At 26.5% G+C, this 23,994-nt stretch overlaps 2 protein-coding genes across 4 annotated transcripts in view; one reads left to right on the forward strand and one right to left on the reverse strand.

The window, feature by feature from the left end:
- The window catches only part of LOC119679639 (SH3 and multiple ankyrin repeat domains protein 1), a 358,803-nt gene extending 339,017 nt beyond the window's left edge, over window positions 1-19,786 (reverse strand). For all 3 annotated transcript variants that reach the window (XM_038092105.1, XM_038092104.1, XM_038092103.1), the window contains exon 1: window positions 19,313-19,786. In XM_038092105.1, the coding sequence (XP_037948033.1) occupies window positions 19,313-19,486 (174 nt within the window). In that variant the 5' untranslated portion in view covers window positions 19,487-19,786. The remainder of the gene's footprint in view (window positions 1-19,312) is intronic.
- A 1,952-nt stretch (window positions 19,787-21,738) lies between these two features.
- On the forward strand, window positions 21,739-22,221 carry LOC119679646. Its single transcript, XM_038092114.1, has 2 exons — window positions 21,739-21,836; window positions 21,900-22,221. The coding sequence occupies exons 1-2, from the start codon at window positions 21,810-21,812 to the stop codon at window positions 22,173-22,175; spliced, it is 303 nt and encodes a 100-aa protein (XP_037948042.1). The 5' UTR covers window positions 21,739-21,809; the 3' UTR covers window positions 22,176-22,221.
- The last annotated feature ends 1,773 nt before the right edge of the window (window positions 22,222-23,994 follow it).

The raw sequence follows: 23,994 nt of genomic DNA on the forward strand, positions 1-23,994 counted from the left end.
GTAGGACTTCATCTAAGTTTATGGAGACAGTACAGTTGATAAGTAGACTTATCTGTGTAGACGATAAAGTATTCAAAAAAAAGAAGAAAAGATGAAGTTATTTATTCAAGTTACTAAATTATTTACCTCATCCTTTTGCTTATATTTAAAAAGCAAACGAAGAAGTTAAGCAAAATTAATTATTTAGTCAACATTTTTAAATAATACAAATAATACATTCTTGTTTGTAAGTAAACGCTTACAATAATTAATGATTTTAAATCATAAATTAAAATTTAATAGCTTAAATTATTATTTAGCAAATAAATCATTTCAATTATTTCAATTTATTATTAAATTCTAAACAATTTTCATGAGATGAATCAGTTGACAGTAGTTGGTTATACTGTTTTGTACGTACGAGTACTTTGGAAACGCCTTGACAAGAATTATTTGAAGATAAATAAATCATTTAGAATGTGTTTTATGGACATAAAAATTAAAAATAATTTATAATAATTCATAAACGTGGTATTTTAGTATATCATTTAACATTCTGCAAATACATTGTGTTAATCACATAAGGAATTTATTATTTAATGCAGTTGGCAACACTAATTAATTGCAGTAATTTATTAATGACAAATTGCCTCTATAAATTTTGATTTATTTGTGATTTAATAGTAACAAAATATCTGGAGAACATCAAAAGTTGACATAATGACAGTATAAATTACAAATTATACCATACATATTTGTGGGACATGTGACAGTTTTAACTGCTTTTATATGTAGACGCAGTAACAACGTAAAATATTTATTTATAATCTCATTAGCGGGTATGAAAAATTATTGATAATTATAATAAATTTTATACACATTAAGTGTAAAAATAAAAAAAAAAATTCTTATGGTAAAAGTTGTTTAATGGACGCAAAATATATTACGCATTACGAATTTTTGAAATTATTGAAACGTAAAAATAAATTTCTTATATATACATATAGTAGATAGATAAGGAAAGTTTAAGTTAAAATAATTATTCAATGACCAAAATGGTATTAATTATACTATTAATAGACGACATCTTAGTTGCTTGCAGCCTATCTATCCAATATTGCATAATATGATAATAGAATTACAATGTTACGTTTAAAATAATGTGTTTTAAGCAATATGTGCCATTTTTCATACAAAATACATACAAAAATGTGCTTAGAAGATATGATGTGTAAGTGTAAACAGTGTATATTACTTTGTTGTTGTTTGCAACTCCAATTGAAGTTGTTTATCTTTGATTAAAAATGTAGTAATAACTTTTTATTTTTGTTAAAATATAACTCATTTAAAGTAATATACAAATATCTGGTGTAACTTAGTATTGATTTTTGGCGCAACTTAGTATTTATTTCAATTGTTTACTTGTAATAAATTTAACTCATACGGAGCTAAAACCTATAGCTTTATAGTGTATTTTGACGAATATGTTAAGTTATTTTCACCTTATTTTTAAGGGTATTAAATTTTATTATGTATTATATCTCTATTGAAATGCATAGAGTAATGCTATTAGTATTAAATTTAATAAATTACCCACGTATCTTTCGTTTTTCTGTACAAAAATAACATACAGAATTTGGATAATGAAAGAATAGCTTTGATTTAAAAATTATTTTATTATTTATTTATTAAATTTGGAAACCTTTTTCAATTTTTTATATTTAATATGAAATGTATTAAATGTATTAGAAATTTGTAAAACAATTTCTCTTTATGTAATGTTCAAATAAAGACACGTGCCTTATCGCCAAGTAGGCAACTTAAAACTGCTCCGAGTAAAGCACGAGCTAACGTTTCTAAAATTGTACTAAACATAAATTAAATTTTAGCCAAATAGCACAAACAACAACAACTATAGTAACAATAGCAATAAAAAATATATTAAAATTAGTGCAAAATCCTAACTTTAATACTAAAAACGAACGGTTGAGTTATTTTGCTAATATAAGCAAGCCCAAAAGGCATAGCGGCTCCCAAACCACGAGTAATGAAGTTCATAAAATCTGAAATGAAAAATGGCAAAATAAATCGTGACCACATAAATACAAGTAAACAACGGCGACTAGCAAAAAGTAATGAACTTATCTGTTAGCCCTCAATAATACCAGGCAATTGTTTTTCAAACCCAAAACCAAAACCAAAACCAAAAACTGTGAAGCGTTAAGGAGACAATTGTTATTGTTGTTACGATAGAGTTCATGACCAAGGCAATTGTATCAATGATAATACCAACATTACCATCATTACCATCATTAACAACATCAACAGCAATAGGAGCAACATCATCATCATCATCATCATCTTTATCATTATCATTAACTAACTATCTTTACGAGTACCAAGTAAACTTTGTAAAACTGTCAATAAAGGAACAAAAATAACACAACAACAAAAAAAACTAAACTGAAAATATTGCACTGTAATTCAATCAAATCAAGCGAAGCCATCAGCAACAGAGCTGGTATGTGTTCTGCGATTGGTTTGAAGGGCTCGTAAACTTGTTGGCAAAATGTTGTTAACTTAAGCCAACTTATATGCAACGCGTTGCTATTGTGAATGCAAATTCACAATGATGTTTGATGGATGTTCGTAAATGTCAAAATCGTTTTTGGTATTTGCTCTTGCCTATGGCGATGTCAGTGTTATTGTCAATGACAGTGATTTTACAAAAAAAAAGGTTTGTCATTAAGTCAGAACTGTGATAAAAGGTAAAATTTGTCAATAAAGTCAGTACACCACAGTGTTTTCAAAATAAATTTTGTGTGTTTTTCGGATTAAAAAGAATTTTAGTTGAATTTGTGTATTTGTTGATTACCACAGATAATAGAACACAACAGTTGAATTTGCAATTACTAAAAATAAAACTCTAATAGTTTAAAAATACATCTACAAATTTTAAAGAATTAATAATATATGTAATAAACATGGTGTAAAATTTTTTGTGTGAAAAATATAGGGTATGTATGTATGGTTTTTGTTTTACAAATAAACAATATCAAATAATGATTGCGAATAAAATTTTGGGTAAAATAAACTTTTAAGTAGCAACTTTTCGTCGAATTTTTCTAATAGTTACTCTATTAGTTAGCAAACAATAAATAAATTTTAGTATAATAAATTTTTTTTGAGTATGCAATGAATCATAAAATAATATCTAAATCCGATGAAAATATTAAAACTTTTTTAGTGGTTACAATTGCTCAACGTGTAATGGACTTTTTACCCGTAGTGCGAGATTTCGACTTAAGTGCACAATATTATCAAGAAAAGTGAAAAATTATCAGACTAGCTTTCTTTATAATTTCTGTTTTGCTAACGGTTCAATGAAAAATATCTATAAAGGCCATGTTATGTGAAGTGTCATGGACTCGTCAAAATTGTCTCTTTCGGGCTTTGACGTAAATGCATGTAATATAGAATGTCACAGAAATTGTTATATGTAATTTGCCTGCTCAGCTCTCAAGACCAAATTTGAACCGACATTTTCGTTTTTCTCTCACTCTCAATTTTATAATAAGCATTGAAAATAAGAATAATTTTGCTCATGACCAGCCCATGATATTCTACACAACATGGTTCTTGGTGATGTGAATATTTAAATACTACAGTAAATGCACAATGAAAATATTAGCGAAAAGGTTAATCCTGTTGACTGATTTGAGAATAACTTGCGGGGCCGAAAAGTCGTTAAACTTATAACATAGCTAGAAACGAATCTCAATGTTGAAACGTAGTTCTAGTTGATTCAAATATATGTAACGGTTTTATTGAATCTATTATATGTATGTATGTTACGGTTTTATTGAATCTATTAGTGTAAAGCAGATTATGATATGTAGCAAACAAAGTTTTATATAAAATAAGTCCTGAAAGATAGAGAACAGAACATCGTATAGTTAAGAAATTGTATCGTATATAAAGCAACGCTTATATGAATAAATTTATCTCACTGACTGTTTATTCCAAGAAATGGTATGAATACATAAAATTTTTTATTATTTTTAAAATTATTAATTTTTTAAAATACAGAATAATGAGTGTTAACTTGTACGAATTATCTAATTATATACTACTGTTTTTTGTACAACAAAGAATAGAATGACTAGCTCTTGCATCTATTGTTTTGATATTATTTTCATCATAACTGAGTCATTTTAAATTTATTCATAACTAACGCTTATAATATTTATTACATTTTCATAAATAAATATATATAAAAAATATGTAAATAATAAAACATATATATAATATATATAAATAATACATATAATATTAATATATCATATACATAAATAATATATATATTTACATTTACATATATTCATAATATATTAATTATTATAATTATTTTTAAAATAATATATTAATAATATATATATAATATGAGTAATTGTTATATATAATTTATATGAATTATATACATATTATACACACATATATATTATTTTTTTACTTTGAATAACATATTAATATTAATTTGTATTTACATTTCCCTTAAGTTCTTTTTATTCTAAACAAATTACAGGTAATTCCTTACAAAAAAACGTGATTGCATTGCAGATAACATTGTTAAAATCAATAACTTCCTTATATCGGTAAAAGACTTTTTGCTTATATTAAAATATGTGTATATATATTACCTTTGTATATAAGTAATTATAATTATTTACTTTACAAGTTCAACGGTAGTACATTTTTTACAGTACAGTTCATAAAACTTATCAATTAAGTTTATGGAGCACTTGAATGCTGGTCTTTAGTTACGCTATTCTACAGGTACGACCTATTAAATACATTTGCTACTAGCAAACAGTAAATTTATCTTTCATCGACAAGTTGAAAGAATGTACTCGTAAAGTACAATCACAATCAATATTGTTTAATTATACATGAGTAATTGTTAAACAATTGTTAAACATATTGCCAATATTGTCATGAAATAAATTTAATATGAAATTGTTAAAAAAAATATATATGTAAAATTAAATAAACAAAAAGTTGTAAAAAAAATATTAAAAAAAATATGAAAATAAAAATAAAATAAAATGAATTATAGTTATTTAAGCACACCTCAATAAAAGTGTAAAAGAACTTGTTAAATAACTAAACAATAAATAGAAAATATATAATACATATAATGCATAACTGGGAGTACAATAGCACAATAAATAAATGATTGTGCCGGTCAATAGTTTTGCTAACAAGTTTTTTATTTTCATACAACAATTATTTGCCTTAAATATGACATAAATATTGTTTATTGTTGAATAACACAGTGAACGCACAACAATCGCTGTTTTTACCCAAAGACCGACTTTTAACAACTTTTGCGCTTAATTTTTCATGTATTTCACAGATAAAATTTGTGTAAAATTCACAAATGGCACGATTGTAAATAACAAAGAAAATTCAAATTCAATATATGAGGCTTGCATTCATTTCTTAGTATTTATGTTATATACATATAACTTCCTTTATAATTTGTTAGATTTTATTATTTATTTAAATAAAACTATTTATTCAAAAAGATGTATCTATTATAGTTAAATATATTCAAACATTATCAATATGGAATTTAATTAAATGCCTCCAATTGTTTGAATCGCGTGTACGCATTTGTAGTCATTTATTATCTTATCAATTCACACTCATTTGATAATAATATAAATACAATATTAAAGATAGATTTTAAATCTTAAGTAAATAGCACAATAAGGTTGAATTGGGTTTACCGAACTTTTTATATTAGATCAGCGATGGGGAACCTTCTTTTAAAGCGTGTAAAATATTAGAATTTTTCGTTGCGTGTTTAGGATTTTACCATCAATGAAACTTTTTTTCTAAATTAGCAAAAAATAAGGGCATTCCGTTTTTGATCACATACTTTCATATGTACTTTATTAAATGTATATCAGGATACCCTGTGCGTCATAGGTTTGACATCGCTGTATTCGACCATGGCGCCTTTATATGTATTAAGTCAAGTACTTTCAAAGCAGTAAAAAAATAATATAAACAAAATATACTAGTAATAATAAGAAATTTATTTGATTCTAGCTTTAATACAGCAATTTGATATTATAAATAAATAAATATTTTTTTTTTTTAGTAGAGAAGAATTCTTTAATTTGGTTAAATTTTTGGTTTACAATAGAGCGCAATTTACCTACTAAGGTCTTAAACTAGGTAATATAAATTTTTTAGTAGAGTGTTTCCGAATTATTCGACAAAAATGCTGGAAACGATTTCATAAACCAAGAAACGATAGATTCTTTGGAAGGGTGGTGCATTTTCAATATTTATATAGGTAGAAAGTGTTTACAAGACCTTAAAGACCTTGTCTAAAGAAGTCAACTATTCTTAGTTCCTTCAATTTGATATCCAATACATGCTTGTATTTAAATGGGTTCGGAGATAATGATAGGTTAGGTTCTGAAGGCGCATGGTGATAGTTGTCAGAGATAATGATGGTTCAAAGTTAAAAATTTTTTTAATCATTTTTGCAGAAAACCTAATTTTTGCAAAATTTTTCCGTCATGTATCGTAAACGAAGACAAAATGAATCTATTATAAAAATTTTAAGCAAAGAATGTTTCCTTGAATTATACACCGTTTTTCTTTCATCATCCTTTGAAGTAAGACCACTAACTACTGATTTTTTCAACAAAAATTTATTTAAAATTTTTGAAAGATGAAAATGTGTATAATATATACTAAAGTTTTTATATGAATTAGGAAAAACAAAACTATGATTGAACGATTACTGATAATTTCATTATTATCTTCAAATAAATTTTAAAAATTAAATTGAACTATTGAATGAGTGATATTCAAGAAAAATTGAATTGAAAAAGTAACATATCAGGAGATATTATCATACTTGATCTACTGATGGTTTACCACTATCGATCCGCCATCGATAGTAGTGCTAGTCTATCGAAATTTTGAATTAAATAGACATTTGTATTGAAATTAACATAGTATCGAAAACTATCGATAGTAATCGATGATTTGGAATAAAACTATTGCTCACTATCGATAGTTCTTCATCTCTAGTTGTAAGTGGTGGAAAAAAGAGTGGTGGAACAGAAATTTAATATAATTTTATGTACCTACGTATATTTGGGTTTATTTTACGTCACTTTGTTTACGCCGGCTTTTGTAAAAATGGAACTGTCAGTATATACCGAGGTGTATTATCTATAAGTCATAATTAGAAATAAATTGGGCTACACAATAATATACATAAATATTTAAATGATATTGAGGTATTAATTAATGAAAAACAATTAGTAGTAATGAATATTTGCTTTTATAGATATTTAAATTGTTAAGCGCAAATAAAGCTAAAATAAAAATGGCTTAGACATTTACAAATTAAATTACTTGGAAATAAAATTTTAAGTTGAAAAAAATTTTAAAAAATAATTTTTTTTAAATCTTTTTTGAAATTGTTGTGATATCAGTTATCAATCAATAAATAAATTTTGTATAATACATCCACATAAGCACGTGAATAATTATATATATTTGCAATAATCTAATCATAATTATTTAACAATTTTGTTACTATTGAAGGTCGATCCGTTCATGGTTGAGAGATTATTGACTATTATTTGCTTTTGAGTATTAATTTAGTAAAGTAGGCAGAACCAATTAAAAATATATCAAAAAAAAAATTAGAATAATAAAAAAGTAGGTACTGTTTTTTTGTTTTTTTATTATGTCTTTAAATAGTAATAATGTACAAATATTTGTAAAATATTGTATTTTTCATTGATACCAAATATTGTATAATAAAATATTATACTAAGTACTAGTTTACAATATATTGAAATTTCCGAATTTTTTTGGGGGAATCAAACGGCTCTTTTTTCAATGTCTAAAATGTCTTAAAAATTTAATTTTGTCAATATTTATTTTATATATTTTTCATATAAAACTACTATATAGGTATACAAATATATAAAAAATGTTTTTATGTTTTTTTGTTTTATATACAGGTGGTAGAAAATCATATTTTGTGAAATCGTTGATCTGGTATTTTGAAGCTGTTAACTGGTATTTTTAATTTGATTTCTTTAAAACCATTTTTCCGTATTTATGTGTTTTACTTGGTAAAATACTAACTTACTTGGTAGAGTACCAAGTTACTTGGTAAAGTATCAAGTTACTTGGTACAGTATCAAAGTAATTAAAAAAGTATCAAGTTACTTGGTAAAGTACCAAGTTTTTTGGTAAAGTGTCTAGTTACTTGATAAAGTACCAAATTACTTGGTAAATTATCGAATAACTTAGAAAAGTACCAAGTTACTTGGTAAAGGACCAGGTTATTTGGTAAAGTACCAAGTTACTTGGTAAAGGGCCACGTTACTTTGTAAAGTGCCTAGTAATAGCACCCGGAGATATAACCAGTAGAAATAATAAAAAAAGATAAAAGTAAAAAATACCAGTTAACAGCATCAAAAAACAGATAAATAATTTTAAATTATATATTTCAATTAAATTATGCAAGCAATAAGGATTGCTTGGCAATTTATATAAACTAAATTAAAAGTAATTTATTATTAGTTGTGTTTTTCATTAATTGTATTTCATTAAAACCTCAAAATACCTACATTAAAGTAAGCCGATTTTGTAATAGCGACTTTTTACTTCAATTCAAGATTTATAATGTATTTTCTCTATTGGATAATAAATAATTTGCCATTTAGACATTAATTATTGAACCAAATATTTTTTATTAAGCAATTTAAACGAATCAAATAATCAACATACCTAAGTGTTTCATATATATAAGTATAAGTAACAGGTATAGATAATACTAACTCTTCGGCATTTAAAAATACTTCAATTTTATCTTAATCTGTTTAAGTCCGTATTTTTTGGAAAATTAAAAAGTTAACTGGTTTTATGGAGAATACCAAATTAATGGTTTGAAATTTTGGTTAACTTGATTTATTTACATTGTTTGTCATTAGGTAATTTAAGTGTATTCATACCCATCAGTCAAGCAGTCAGTCAATCAATCAATCATCCTCACGTGTTTTAATGCGCTTTGACAATTCAGAGCGTGAGATCATGCGTTGGTGTTGCCGATTTACGCATATGAGACAAATGTTGCCGTCATTCATAACAGCAGCAACACCGGCAACATCAGCATCAGCAGCAGAACCAAAAAGGTAGCAATCATTTTTATTGTTGTTGTTGTCGTTAATTTAATATTAATTACAAAAGTGTGTTGTAATTATGTTAATCAATTTCATGAATTATTTTTTCCTCGTTTATTTCCTCGGTGTTATAATTTCTTAATGTTAAATTGTTCACCTAAACATCGCAGAGACATTGTAGGAAGTTTTGATGGATTGTCATTGTTATAACTTTGCAAAAGATAAACCGTAAAGCACATGTAGAAATATTGTACTTGATTCAAATATACGATATGTGTGAATATTTTGTATATATATAAAATATCTTTTTTGTTCAAGAGTACAGAACTTATGTATGTCAAAGTATATATATTTAATTGAGTTGATATAACTTGGGATGTGAATAATTCAAGTTTTATTGTATTTCCATTTAATTTAATGTTCGAGTTCATATTATTTTCATATTGAATGTATAAAATAAATTGAATTTTACGAAGTATATTCATACGGAAGTGGGAAAAGTTTTCTTTAAGAAGCAAATATTCTATTTGAAGAAATGTTTGATGTTATTTTCGTACTTAAAGGTGTTGGGAAACGAGCATAAAAGAGGTTCTTAAGATATATGCAGGAAAATTAACTTAGAGAAGACAGAGTCCTTAAACGGTCTCTTGAGTTTTAAATTTATATCAATTGGATATGCGAATTCGGTAATACAGAAGTGTTCCCTAATATTAAAATTCAGAATTCAAAAGTGTGGGGAACGAAGCAAAAGAGAAGTTCTAAAAATAAAAGAAAAAAGAGAAAACATCTTAAAGAGTTCTGAAATAGATTTTAAGACTTTAAATTTATATCAATTGGATATAAGAATACGAAAAGACCGAAGAGTTCCGCAATATTAACATTCAGAGTTCAGAAATGTGCAAAAAAAGCATTAAAAAAATTCTAGAGATATATTTAAAAGAAAAATAAACTTAAAATTCGGTGATACAGAAGAATTCTATAATATTAAAAATTAGAGTTCCTTCATATAATCGTACACAATATAAAAACACTATCATCATTGTCGAATACTCAATAAATACCGATATATCTCGATAATGAAGTATATCGCTAAATAATAACTCGTTATAAACTTGAAGATTAATAACGAACTTTGCAATCCATACTTAAATACTGATTTGACATTACAAGGTTATTAATTTGAATTTCTTGTAACAGGTTAATACTTAACATAACATCGAACACTTAGGACTTACAAAACTAAAGTATGCTTTATAAAACTGGCCCAGATTTTTAATTAATGAATTCCACAATTCATGTGAAACAGACTCGGATTTAATTCAACTCGACATATGGGTATCGCATATTTTTACAAAAAAAAATTTATTATTTCGTTTTAACTATTAACTCAAAACACTTCGTATTGGTGTGACATTTCAGGTATCGACAGATGTAAACAATGATAAGGTGAATTAGGATTTAATGGAGTTGATACAATTTAGAACCTTTAGAACCTTTGGTAAATCTGATAGTCTACAGATTTATTATAGCGCCCCATTTTATTTAAAGTATCATAGAACGAATATTCGTAAATCCTTCTTCTGTGCTGATGGCAAGTTATGTCTCGTGTCTCAATACCTGTGTACTTTCTCAAACAGTGAACCAGACCTGAAATTATTGGCAGCTACTTGGTGAGTCATTTTAACTAACATTACTTTCTGTGATTAATTTTGTTTTAACTGAGTTAATACAATAGTATTGTGGCGGGAACACATAATCCCTACTGACCTTCGTTACTTGAGTTAAGGAAGTTGTTAGCTCGAAAGAGTTATTATGTTCATTATGTCCCATTGTATTGGAAGCCCAATACTTCATCATTTTCGATTTTATTCTAAATGCAACCTTTTTAAATAAAAGAGATTATCGTTATTCTAGCATATCTATCCTATGAATGACTGTAGTTTTTTGAAAATTAAGATTGTTGGAAGATTATGGATTACTCTTGTAATTATTTTGAAGAGCAGCTATACTGTTTTTCACTACCGGTTAAGCCAAAAAGTTAAAAAAAAAACCGTTTATCAAATGGTATCAAATGGCATGTAATGCAATAAAATATAATCAAAAATTTTAATTCTACTTACCGCAAAATAAATACTAATAGTAACGAGATTTAATTATATTAAGCGTCGATACATGGGCAACAAACAAAGCGGGAAAATGTGGTATTGCATTCCCGTGATTGCATTTGCTTATTGAAAATTTGTGGCTTTGTTGATTATGCAAGCGATTAATTAACCGGAAATAACAATTTAATATGTTAGAACTATCTATAAAGCTATACAATTATATATATTATATATATATAGATATACTGCTATGCTATAATCACCCACAATAAATGAATTTGTTCTTGTACTAAATTTTGCTCATGTTTTTTACGCTATGTACTTCGCGCAGAATTGCACTGGACTTTTGTTAGTTTTCATGACAACTACATGGTTTTGTGGTTAGAAATAATTGTTTATAGGTTATTTTTTTTTTACTATTTATTTAAAAAAAATAAATTATAATAAGAACTATTTAGAACACTAGTTGCTAAAGGCACTGTGTCAGAATTTAATTATAAAAATGAATAATAAAATAAGTAATAAACTTTATGAATATAAAATAAGACGAAAGAGGTTAGTATCTGCACTGCAGAGATTTGTATGGATGTGATAGCTATGTACGTATGCATGTAAGTAAATATTTATAAATATAATAAAGCAAGAGTAAAGATTTACACAATAGTGACCCTTAATTCACGCTTACTATAATGTTTAAAACTTGCAAAATACTTGAATTTATTGTTAAGTATCTTTTTATATAAACACATGTATTAAATCATATATATTTTTTTGCAAATAAAATGCTACTCAGCTGGAATTATAACAAATTAACGACTGTAACAATCTTAAATAAAAAGGAGAAATAAAAAATCAGTGAGTGAAATATGTTTGTTCAATTTACTAATTTATGTTGCTGTTGTTGAAGTTGTAGGTTGAACGTACACTAAATCGTAACACCACAAGATTGGATATAATTTAAAAGCAAAAAAAAAAAAGAGACCGACTCTTAAGACCCCATGGTTAAAATTGACCCCATGCAGTGATGCGACCATATTTGCGCTGTGCCTAACACTGCACAAAGTCTAGACTAGTTCCAAGCTTCCAATCACTGCTTAACCACAGGCGCTGATTATGACGCTGGTTGGCTGGCAGTTGTGGTCAAAAGCAAATTTCCACTACAAATTACATCAATTCGTGAATATAAAACAATATTAATGCAATCAACAGCTAAATATATTGTTAGATATTGTACAATAAATCATTTTTTATTTAATAGTTCAATTTACAATATTAAACAATTTATTTCTGTTAAAATAAATTGAAGTAATTTTTTCCGATTAGTAGTGAATGATGGTAATATTTTTTTAGTAAGTATATTTTGATCAAGATTTAAATAAAGTGCAGTGGAACTACATAGGTGTTCTTAAGTTTACATCGCATAATATTAGTATTTGTTTCTTAAATATATTTAATTTGTTACATGTGGTTTGTCAGAATTAGTATGACAGTAATGTTTAATATAAATAACATAAGTAATTGCTTCCAATTAATATAATATCCCTAGTCTCATTAATCCATAGTTCTGCTCTCCTTATCAAACCTAACAATTCAATCCTAGATTACATTCCTAGTCTATTGTGATGAATACAAATGAGAATCAAAGAAAAGCTCTGGAACACATTTACGGTAATAAAAACTACCGTGTCTATATAACTGTAATACTTAGTAAACTGCAATGGCATTAACACCATATCGGAGTTATTTGTGGTTTTATGCGCCGTATCCGCCAGCTGAGTTACGTTACGAGAAATGGTCTACGTTCATTCTTAATCACCATTTAGGTAGGGGTTAAAATTTTTCCATAGTAAGGTACGCTATTCGAATGATATGATTGAAATTGTTTAGACACTTTGCTTTACTGTTTTGGAGTACAATTGGTAGTACGTGGATTTTCTCTTACAACACCTCACCAGAGGGAACCTGGTATCCACATCTTCGACTTATGGTTTTATTTATTTATTTCTTTACTTAGACTACCGAAGTATAAATTAGTAGGCAAAAGCATAGACAAACATTTGAAGCGGCACATATATCACACCATTTCTTTCAAATCCGTAAAAAACTAATTTATAAGAATTTTCCGCTTAGGAAGGTGATGCGCTTTAACACCTTCGGGTTGTTTACCTTTATACCACTAAAGTGTTCGAACTTCAATCTGATATCTAAATTTGAAAACAAAGTAAAGTCTCATGAGAATAGATTTGGTAAATACGAGGATAGATCTAATCATTTTCCATGCATTTCGATTGATGTATACAATTAGTTAACATGGGAACCTCGATCCAGCAGTTTTTCTTTCAAAAATTTTACGTTATAGAAAAAATCAAGATTTGCTGTGTGAATAGGTTTGTAGTGAAGTGAGCTGAATGAACAAAATTATAATTACGTGCTTTGTAAATACGCTATTTGTTGATTACAGGTGTTGCAATTAACATCGTAATTAAAAAAGAAGAGGCAAGTTGTACTGTTCCAGAGGTTTTAGTAAAAAAACTTGCTGTTTCGTTACGTGATCATTAACAAAAACAACAGACGTAATATTAATTAAAATCATTATTACTCTTTAACCAAGACATTTTCTGTTTTATTGACGGCCATTAGCAAAAACTTTGACGTAATGTTAAAAAAGATTTTTTTTTAATTTTCCAATATTAATTCAAGAAGTATTTACTCAGTACATGAGATACTATAATATGAAAATACCTTAATTCATATATAATTAATTATTCATATATAACTAAATTTTAATTTATTAACAGTTATCCATAATTAATATTTAAAAACAAAATATTTTAATTTATTGTTTAAATTTGTTATAACATGTAATATATTATTTATTTATTAACTATTAATTAAATCATACATATTTATTGCAATTTGCTAAATTAGGTATTTATTAAGCTCAGTAATTCTTTTAGTATAGCATTTCCTTTTGTAGTTTTCTCTTTGGAACACACTCGGTGCGGCCATAAAATCATTGTAAATTACAGAAAAATCAATTTACTTATAAAGGGCCTATTAGTGGCTGAGTTAATTATGCCAGAAATAAAATGAATAAAAAAAGAGAAAAAAAATTTAATTATAGAAAGAAGTAGAACAAGGAAAATATGAAATTTGTCGAAGCAAATAAAGTGAACTTTGGCAAGAAACGCCGCTGAAGTAGCTATAAGTATCTATGCTGTGAGCTTGTAATACGTATACCGTTCTTCTGTTTGCAATATAAATGATTAATATTGTTGTTGCAGGCACACGTCTTAATGGACTATGCATCTTGTATGTCAGTATTGCAGAACAAGTTGTTAATATACTCACAACTGAAAATGTTCAATTAGTAACAACAATAATGTGTAAAGCAAAAATATCTATTAAAATAAACATTGTGTAAAAAGTTAGCTAAATAGAACGATTGCTGCAATAGCAATCCAAATTTAAACAACAGTGATTTGAGTTTATAGAAATAACTAAGAAAATAAAATATTAAGAAAATAAAATAAGAAAAAAGAACGCCAATGTTACACTACAAATGCATTTGTCCTATTCCTTTAACTTTACATTAAATATGAGGTAAATCCATTTACTATAATTATACGTACCCGAAGTCAATTATTATTAATAACTTATTAACCTAACTCAAATATAAACATTAAAATAAAGAGCACCGGCCAAAGTGCCTGTTAGCAGCACCAAATACGTAAAAAAATTCGAATAAAATATTACAAGTCTTAGAAAAAAAAAAAAAAATAAAAAAAAAGCTGAATAGTAAATGTAAGACTGAATGGAAAGCTAAATCTATAAATTTTAATCTTGGGTACCAAACAGGTCTCTTTTCTTAAGTTTTGCTTTCAAGAGGTATAAACGTTCTCTACACCCCAAAAAAAAGGTACAGGACGAGTAAGACAAATTTTTATATATACAATGATATATGAAAAAACTTTTCAATGATAAATTTTATAGAATTTGAGAAACATTTAAGAAAAGTTTTATATAATTTTTGTCACTTTTCTTAAATTGTATAAAATAAAAGCAAGAAATTTTATAATACTTTTTGATAAAATATCGTATTTAGTTCAGTTTACTGTGATATTCTGGATACATGTCTGAAACATGTACTCTACTTTGTATGTGGTGTCCACGGATTATAGTGTATTTCATATACAATACGTTGATATTTTATACTCTCATAGGTTTCTTCATAATTGTCTTTGGATCCACAATTTGTATGGCTGTTACTTTGCTTCTTGACGGTTAAGTTTCAAATTAATTCAATAAAATTGATTTGGCGACAATTTGAGATTTGGAACTTTGTTGTTTTTAGCCATTTTTTCGTTACAAAAAATGTCTGCTTTAAGTATCAGTTTGTGATTTGGTTGTAAGTTTTATCATCTATATTTTAACAGTGATGTATAAAGAGGTCTAGATATATATATATGTTTGTTGTTAATAATAACAACACTTTACTCTCTTTAGAGAAAAGTAAAAACTATCGTATATTATGGACGTATTATATTATAAATAATATAACACTATAAAAAATATCTTTACTTCATAAAAGAACTACCGAGATATTATAAAGTGTTATCAAACATACAACTTTTTAAACAATTTAAATTGAAATTATTTCCTTACGCTTATGTTACTACCCTCGTCTGTATAACAATTTCAGAAATCAAAACAATTCCAATATATTAAACTCATGTTACATTATTTGTAAAACTCATTCCTGTTGTTGGTTTTCTTTTTTGTTGTTGCTGGCAATTGTTGATGAAATAGAGTTGCTGTTTCATGGCAACATTTCCAAATCACGTCCGCAATAATTTTTACTTACTAAATTCTATGCTGTTTCAGGGTGTGTATGGTGTGGATGCCTGTGTTTATATAACTTCATGTGTTGGCCCGAATAAGCATGCTTGTTTACTTAGCCATAATTTTATCTGTCTATTTGTAGTTCAGCACTGATATGTACTCGCATTGTATCTATAACTTCAGCCTGCTGATATCTGTATCTGTATCACGATGTTAAGCATTCTTCAGTACTAACATTGATTTTGCAATGATAACATGGAAGTTGTCTGTTTCATTTGAAAAATTCTTGTTGCCTGCTTGTTTGTTTTTTCTTTTATATTTATTTTTCGGTTAACGTCTCTCAGAGATGTATCACAGTCACGTTGGTAAAAACTAGAGAACTACTCAAATGATGTTTGCATACAAAATATTTGAAAACCACAGTAGAAAATGTAAAAAAACAAAAAACTTAATAAAGGCACTGTAGAAATTATTAACGTAAATGAAATTATCTAAAACATGTTGTTTTTTGTGTGTTTAACATCTGGTTCTCTTTTTAAATCTTAGTTCAACTTTATTTACATTTAAGTGAATTTCAGATGAAGTTTTATTGTATATTCACTAGGTGTTACATAGAGATTAACATGTTCAGTAGTTTAAGGTTGTACATAAAAAACACTAAAGCATCAACCATTAATATCAGTAATGTTTTATGTTTTTCATACTACTCGTAGTACATAATATTAAAGCAATGTTGATAGTAAATGTTGAAGAGTTTTAAAAAATGTTTATACACACACCTCTAAACCGTTTTTAATTCTCATATGACTTAGCAAAATTTGTGAGTTTTTGTGGGAAAATGCAGTTTGCTACAGAGAGCATGATTACAGGAAAATGGTGTGTGATAGAAGGATAACTCTTCACCAAAAAATTAAAGCAAATTTTAAAATAGTATATGGCTTAAGCTATTTAAATAAATTGACTTTGAGGTATTAAAGGTTTATGCTACCGAAGGTTTTTTGTGTTGATTTCAGTCTTCTATAAGTGAGTTAATTCAGAAAATGGATTACTTCTGCCTTTTTTTTATTAATTAAAATCGTGTCTGTTTTAGTTTAATAGACTAATTATTAATTTCATTTAATAATTCTAGTAATATTTATTCAACAATTCTCATGTAATTATCGACTTAATTTTTTTACATTCGCACATTGATGGACAATCAATATATATGAGATTGTTTGGTCAGAACATGGATCAATTTCGAAACACAGGAAGAAGAAAAAAGGTTATATTGATTGGCTTGGTCGAGAATATACAGTTTATTGCAATTACAATCAATGTTATTTTTGTAGGATATATAGCTTATAAAAGTATAAAGCGAAAAATATTTTACTTTAGGAGTAGCAAAGAATAATTATTAGGACAACTATAATCTGATAACTCAAAATATAATTATTGCTCATTTTATACCAACCGGTATTGATGTTTTGTTGAAAAACGTCATTTAAAAGTTGTATGGACTCTTTAGTTCGAAGAAGTCAATAAATCACAGTTTAAAAACATCAAGACAAACTTAAAATGCTTATTATGTGTATAAAATGTATTGGAAATATAATGTATTAGATGGTCATACGTTTTTTAATATATATATAAAATCTTCCTTAAATACACTAGCAAAAGTAATTAAAGATAACGGTTCCTATGTCTACACCAGAAGGTAATGACTAGTTCTTTACATAAAATTTGTAACTTGTTCTGTCCCTCTCTTTTTCTAGTTGAGTATTAAGTCGAATATAAAGCTATTTGTGGGGCAAATCAAGAATGTGCTTTTATTGGGTTGTAAGTTTCTCTATTCTCTATTACCGCTGGTTGATTATATTAAACGGGAATGTGAGATAGCAAAGCGCTAAGAATCTGTTAATCCTTATAAGATTTATGTCATAGGTACTGAATCTAGATAGAATCTATCTATCTAGATACACAAATTTTCAAACAATGATAACAATCAATTTGGAAGAATTTAGGAACATGTTAAATAGATGTTATATATCTTTAACTTTCTAAAGATCTTATTATGGTGTCATGTATCATCTGATTATGGGGTATAAAGTTACTACATACATACTAAATGATTTTCTGTTTAGTTTCGCTCTCTTGTAATAAAAAAAATCTACAATAATTACTAAGTTTGCCCCGCTGGAAGCCAGCATCCTGTTGGTTTCTATTTCTATATACTTTCTCCTTTATATGAAGAAATTCAGTTTGAAGAAAGAAAAATTTTACCTGATAATTAATAAATAAACAAGATAGTTAAGATACTGTAAAAGTAAGTTTTCTACATAGTAATAAAAATCAAGTAACTTTTTCATATGCAATAAATTACATACTTGTCTAATAAAAAGATACAATATACAATATTTATTACTTAATAAACTTATGAAAATATTATCGCTGAGCTATTAACTAAACCTGTTGTTAAATGTAGTATTTACTGCTTAGTTAAGAAGTATTTCTTCTTAATGCTTTAAATTTATTTTAACTGAATATTTTGATGACGTCTTCTACAGAAATTGCAATTTTTTCCCCAATCTACTCTAATGTAAACGTACTTTTGATTAATTAACTTTGAGTATTATAACAGCATTTTCTGCACTAATTGGCTGCGTTGGCAGCATTCTAAGCTCTTGTCAACATGTTGACAATTCTGAAAGCAACATGAATATTGTCAAAAAAGAAAAAAAAAACATGTTCATAAGAATTGTACAAAAATGGAATAATTATAAAAAACAAAAATTTGTTAAAAATGGATGCGGCAGAAATAATTAGACCTTATTTCTCACAGATGAGAATATGATGAGATAAACTAATTTAATTTCATGTTTTGTGCTAAATATAAAAATAATTTTCTATGCTTCTTCATGCTGAGATGCATGTAGATTTCAGTTATGCTTTCTTTTGATTTCTAATTTTACAGTAGTGAATATATTTTAGCCAAAATGCATTTAATGCATAATTTTCTGTATTTTCTGTATTTTTTATTTATTTTTATTTTTATGCATAATATTAACAAACCGAAATATATAATTACACATAAACATTTACAAATAATAATGTTTGTGTAGTTGTAGTAAATGCATTCTAATGATTATTTGAAGTGAAGGAATGAAGTGTACTCACCTTAGGCAATGATGCTAGTACCTGTTGTTTAACATCCCAAACCAAGCGTTCCGATGGAAATTGCAAACATTTGTAAACGTTCAGTTCGGGCACATGAATGCGCACCAGTAGCCAACCGTCACGCGGTTCCGGTGGCGGTTCGTCATCAAAGCCCGGCCCTGAACTGTTGTCCATGTTGGCCGGGTTTTGTTTGACTTTGGGGGTGGGTGGGTGATACGTCGTAATTTTGAATATTTTTGCAGTTTACGGTCACAGGAATTCAAAGTAAAATTTTTCTACTTATCGTAGGTCGTTTACGCTTGCGTTGAGGCGGGTGGCAGCTACTTAGCTTATCTTGAAGTGCGTTTGCCCCCTCTTATAATGCTCTTAATATTAAAAAAAATTTTTTTTTATTTTGGCTATATTTCGTAGTTGCTTATGATAAGAATTATTATTACTAATATTTTTTTTTTTTTTATTTAATTGCAGTTGAGCTCAAATATGCAATTTGCTGTAGCGGCGCGTACATTTTTTTAAGTGGAAATTAGCCTCAAGCTGTAAAGAAAAAGAGGGGGAAAATATTATTAGAATCTAAGTATGTATTTATATAATTTTTAAAATAAAAATGTATAGTAAATTGTCATCTTTGTAAGAAAATAGAGCGGAATTAATCAAAACTAGTATACAAATAATTTCATTATTTTTTTTTTAAATTACAGTTTATTAATTAAAAATATTAGCTAATTTAGATGACTTAGGATATTTAGCAAATGTAGAAATATGTATTTAAATATCATCTAATTATGTTGATTTTAATAGCATATACAATAAATCAAAAAATATGCACATTAAAATTTAATGATATGTATATAAAAATTTAATTAGTAAATAAATTTGATTCATAAGTTGAAGTATAATATTTTACTTTCATACTCGACAAGTTTAAATTTATACATATAAAAAAAAAATAATTGTAAAAGTATAAACCTTAAGGTGTAACTACTACTTTTTAGTTATAGATAAATAAATTAATTTATATCTTTCTTTGTAATATTAAATAGTTTAATATTTTAATTCATATTTACTTTAACTCGACCTACTTCACAATCGCTCCGAACACCTGCCCATTCGACTCAGTATGTAATTTTGTTCAAAATAATTTATTTATTGATTTCTAAAAGAAAAGTAGTACTAAATTCAATTGGGACAACAGCTGTCTAATACCATTTTTCAACAGATACACTATATACATTTACACTAAAAATATAAAATTTATGAAAGGAATACCTAAATCAATTTATTTTGTTTCAATTATATGAATTAGTGAAATTAGTAAAATTAGTAGAGTTCGAAGCGGCTATTATATTCTGTAAAGGGCATTACATAAATAAACTAATTTAGTTCAATTATTTAATTATTAATTATTATTAAAATAGTTAATGAATTTGTAAGTAAAAATATTAGTTAAAAAATAAAATAAAATGAGAAATAAAAGATAAAATTAATAAAATTAATTAAAGTTGTGTTCAGCATTTTTTATATATTCATATATTTATAATTCCAGATCTGTGATTCTGAATTTATATACACATTTAAACATAATATATATTTATAATATATCCTGAACCATGATTTCAAAGAACTTAGCATGTATAATTGTTCCAGCATAATTGTTATGTTCCTGTTTTTTTGATTACTTGGAGAAAGTATAAGCATGAGCCTTACATTAATCAAAACTTGACCCATAAGCTTGAGTTTATTCAATTATAATAAAGCAGATAATATAGATAAATATCTCAAGAGATATAAAAATCAAAAAAAATTTGTTCTAAAACAATCGCAAGCGGTTAAAATTTTTTTCAGTGTAAGTCTGAGTTAGTGTGCTTTGAAATATATAAAATGCATTTTCAATAATATTAACATAGAGAAAAATGCATTTACTTGTAGCAATCAGTACTTTGTCTGAAAGGTTTGTAAAACATATATGCATGATATTTATACGTCTATATTTCTTAAATTGTATAATGTATTTGATTACATTATATCTCTTCAATAAACAGCTGGTTTCACTTTAAAAGCAGATCTATTTAAAAAAATATGCTTTAGAATTATAAAAAGTAATGTATCTATCTACTTATCAAAGGCTTAAAATTAATTTAAACAACAACAAAAAAACAAAGAATCAAATGAATAATGTAAACAGTGTATTACAATGAACAGACTTGACAGATTTTTTTATGATATAAGTAACAAATACATCTGATAAATATATAATAAAATTATATTAGATTATTTGTTAATGACTGAATAAATTAAAAACTGTTTTAGAAAGAAAAGACTTTCAATTAAATTTAAAAGAAAGTGCTATGTAAAAAATTTCAATTTATATTAACTATAATAATATCTCATAATTATATTTTAACATTTGTAGATATTTGTAGATATTCTATGTAAAAAATACTTTTGTGAAAATTATATAAATCATAAACGTTTACTTTTAATATCCATTTTTGGCAACATGGGCGAGATTCCTAGCGCTGATGAAGTGAGTATCTAGATACATTTGATTTATGGTATATAATATATAAGTATATTTGTGAATGTATAGATTCTAGAATGTTTTATAAATGATACAACTGGTGATTTTCTTAATATATGTTTGACGGCAAACAATACACTTATTTTTCGTGATAACAGAGAAGACAACGCAAATGTTGAAGAATTAGAAATCAGAGATTGGTATACACAATTCCAAGAATTCTATGAAAATCGTGACAGATCATACGATAATGTAAATGATGAGCACTTTAATGTAATTAGGGGCTTTAATTGCTTTATATTCGCTCAAATTATAATAAAATCTCTCACAGCACAAATTAATTAGAAGATTAATGGATAAAAGATGTATTTAAATGCAACGAAAAGACTTAACAAACATTAAACATTAAGTTTAATATAAATTAATGTTTAATGAAAAATTTTTAAAATTTTTAGTAACATAATAAAATTAAAATGTAATAAATACACATAAAATTATAATGTAATAAATACCATAAAATTATACTATATGCTTAAATGCTTAAATTAACATCCTTCATAAAATATGTGTCATTCCAACTGTTAGTAGATAAATAACCATGGTTTTCGTAGAACATTTCTTTTTTTTTAAATAAATTAATAAAAAATAGTGTCAATGTTCAGTAAACATAGGGTTTCATATATTATTTGAGCTGATAGAAGCTTCGAGCACTTTCATTTTCGAGTATGCTTGGCTCGAGTATAGGAAACTACTCGTTAGTGCTCCAATACCATATTGTGTTTGAATATTTGTATAAAATGGAATAAAAATAATATGAAACTTCTAGCAAATGTTGAACATCAAAAGTTTTGATCCAGTATAGGAAACTACTAAATAATGCTCCAATGATATTGATTTAATCAATATTAGTAATACATGAATTCTTTGAAGTATAGGCATGAAAATTAATTAATCATTAATATTATCAAGTATTAACACTTCGACTCATCCACAAATATCACACATTATTAATGGGCTCAACTTGTCGGAGAGATTCATCCACAAATATCACACATTATTAATGGGCTCAACTTGTCAGAGATAGATTCATCTTAAGGCAGATTCTTAATTTGTTGTACTAGTAATATTTGAAAACATTTCAACAATATTTTTCCAATATAAATCAAAGGTAGTTAATTTTTGAATTACTTTCTTATTCAAAATTCTTATTCCCTCCATTGGAGAGCAGTTGTTAATACAAATAACAACACATCCACTCACCCGCATCTCCCATTATAATAGGCTCAAGTTGTCAGAGAGAGGGTAACCTAAAGGCAGATTATTAATTTATTGTACTAGTTATATATGAAAACATATAAGCCATATTTTTATTTTTTAAAAATTCTTATTCCCTCCGTATTATTTTTATTTTAAATTAAAAATAACCAACTATGAAAAGTCAATTGTTAACTAAATTGCAAATAACTATAATTACTTTTATTGATAAACTAATCTACATAACAGAACTGCATTGAAATATTTTGAATTTGGATTTCCAAACCCTAAAATAACTCAATTATATTAAAAATTAACAAAATTATTTTAAAATTAAAATCATTATTGAAATTTTTTGTTCATTTTTTGTCTATTGAGTTATCGGCATTTGATTTGTAGCAAAAAGTTTATTGCCTACCCACACAAAGTAAACAGCCCACAGGCAAATGTCAAACCGGTAGTTGTCAAAACGTCAATGGCACAAAGAAAAGCGCAAATTCAAAAGATAAATGCAATCATAGTCAACTGAACGCATTTCGGAGAGAATTACGGCAATGGCTGGAGTACCGAATATTGAATACTGAATAGTAAAATATTGAATGAGGGATTTCTAATTTAATTCGGTGCGAATATGGTTCTAGCAACCGTCAAGCTTAGTTAGATATTCATTAAGTGTTATTTTAATGAGTGTCAACGTCAGACTCGTTGATTTTAGCGCTCTTTCGCAATTAGTTATGCAGATATCAATTGCACTATATTCCATACAAACAGAAACTAAGTAAATTCAGTAGATTCATTAAATTTTACAATTTTACTATATAAATATTATCATCAATGGCTGGTGTATTTGCATGAGGTCCATGCAACCTGAATATCACACACGTTTGACATTAAGCATACGATGCAGTTT

The sequence above is a fragment of the Teleopsis dalmanni genome, chromosome 2, assembly GCF_002237135.1.
Source record: "Teleopsis dalmanni isolate 2A chromosome 2, ASM223713v2, whole genome shotgun sequence".
Classification (NCBI taxonomy): domain Eukaryota; kingdom Metazoa; phylum Arthropoda; class Insecta; order Diptera; family Diopsidae; genus Teleopsis; species Teleopsis dalmanni.

Coding starts and splice junctions, on each gene's coding strand:
- LOC119679646 (XM_038092114.1), top strand. CDS start 21,810: ATGGGCGAGATTCCTAGCGCTGATGAA. Junction 21,837..21,899: donor AGATTCCTAGCGCTGATGAA/GTGAGTATCTAG, acceptor GTGAATGTATAG/ATTCTAGAATGTTTTATAAA.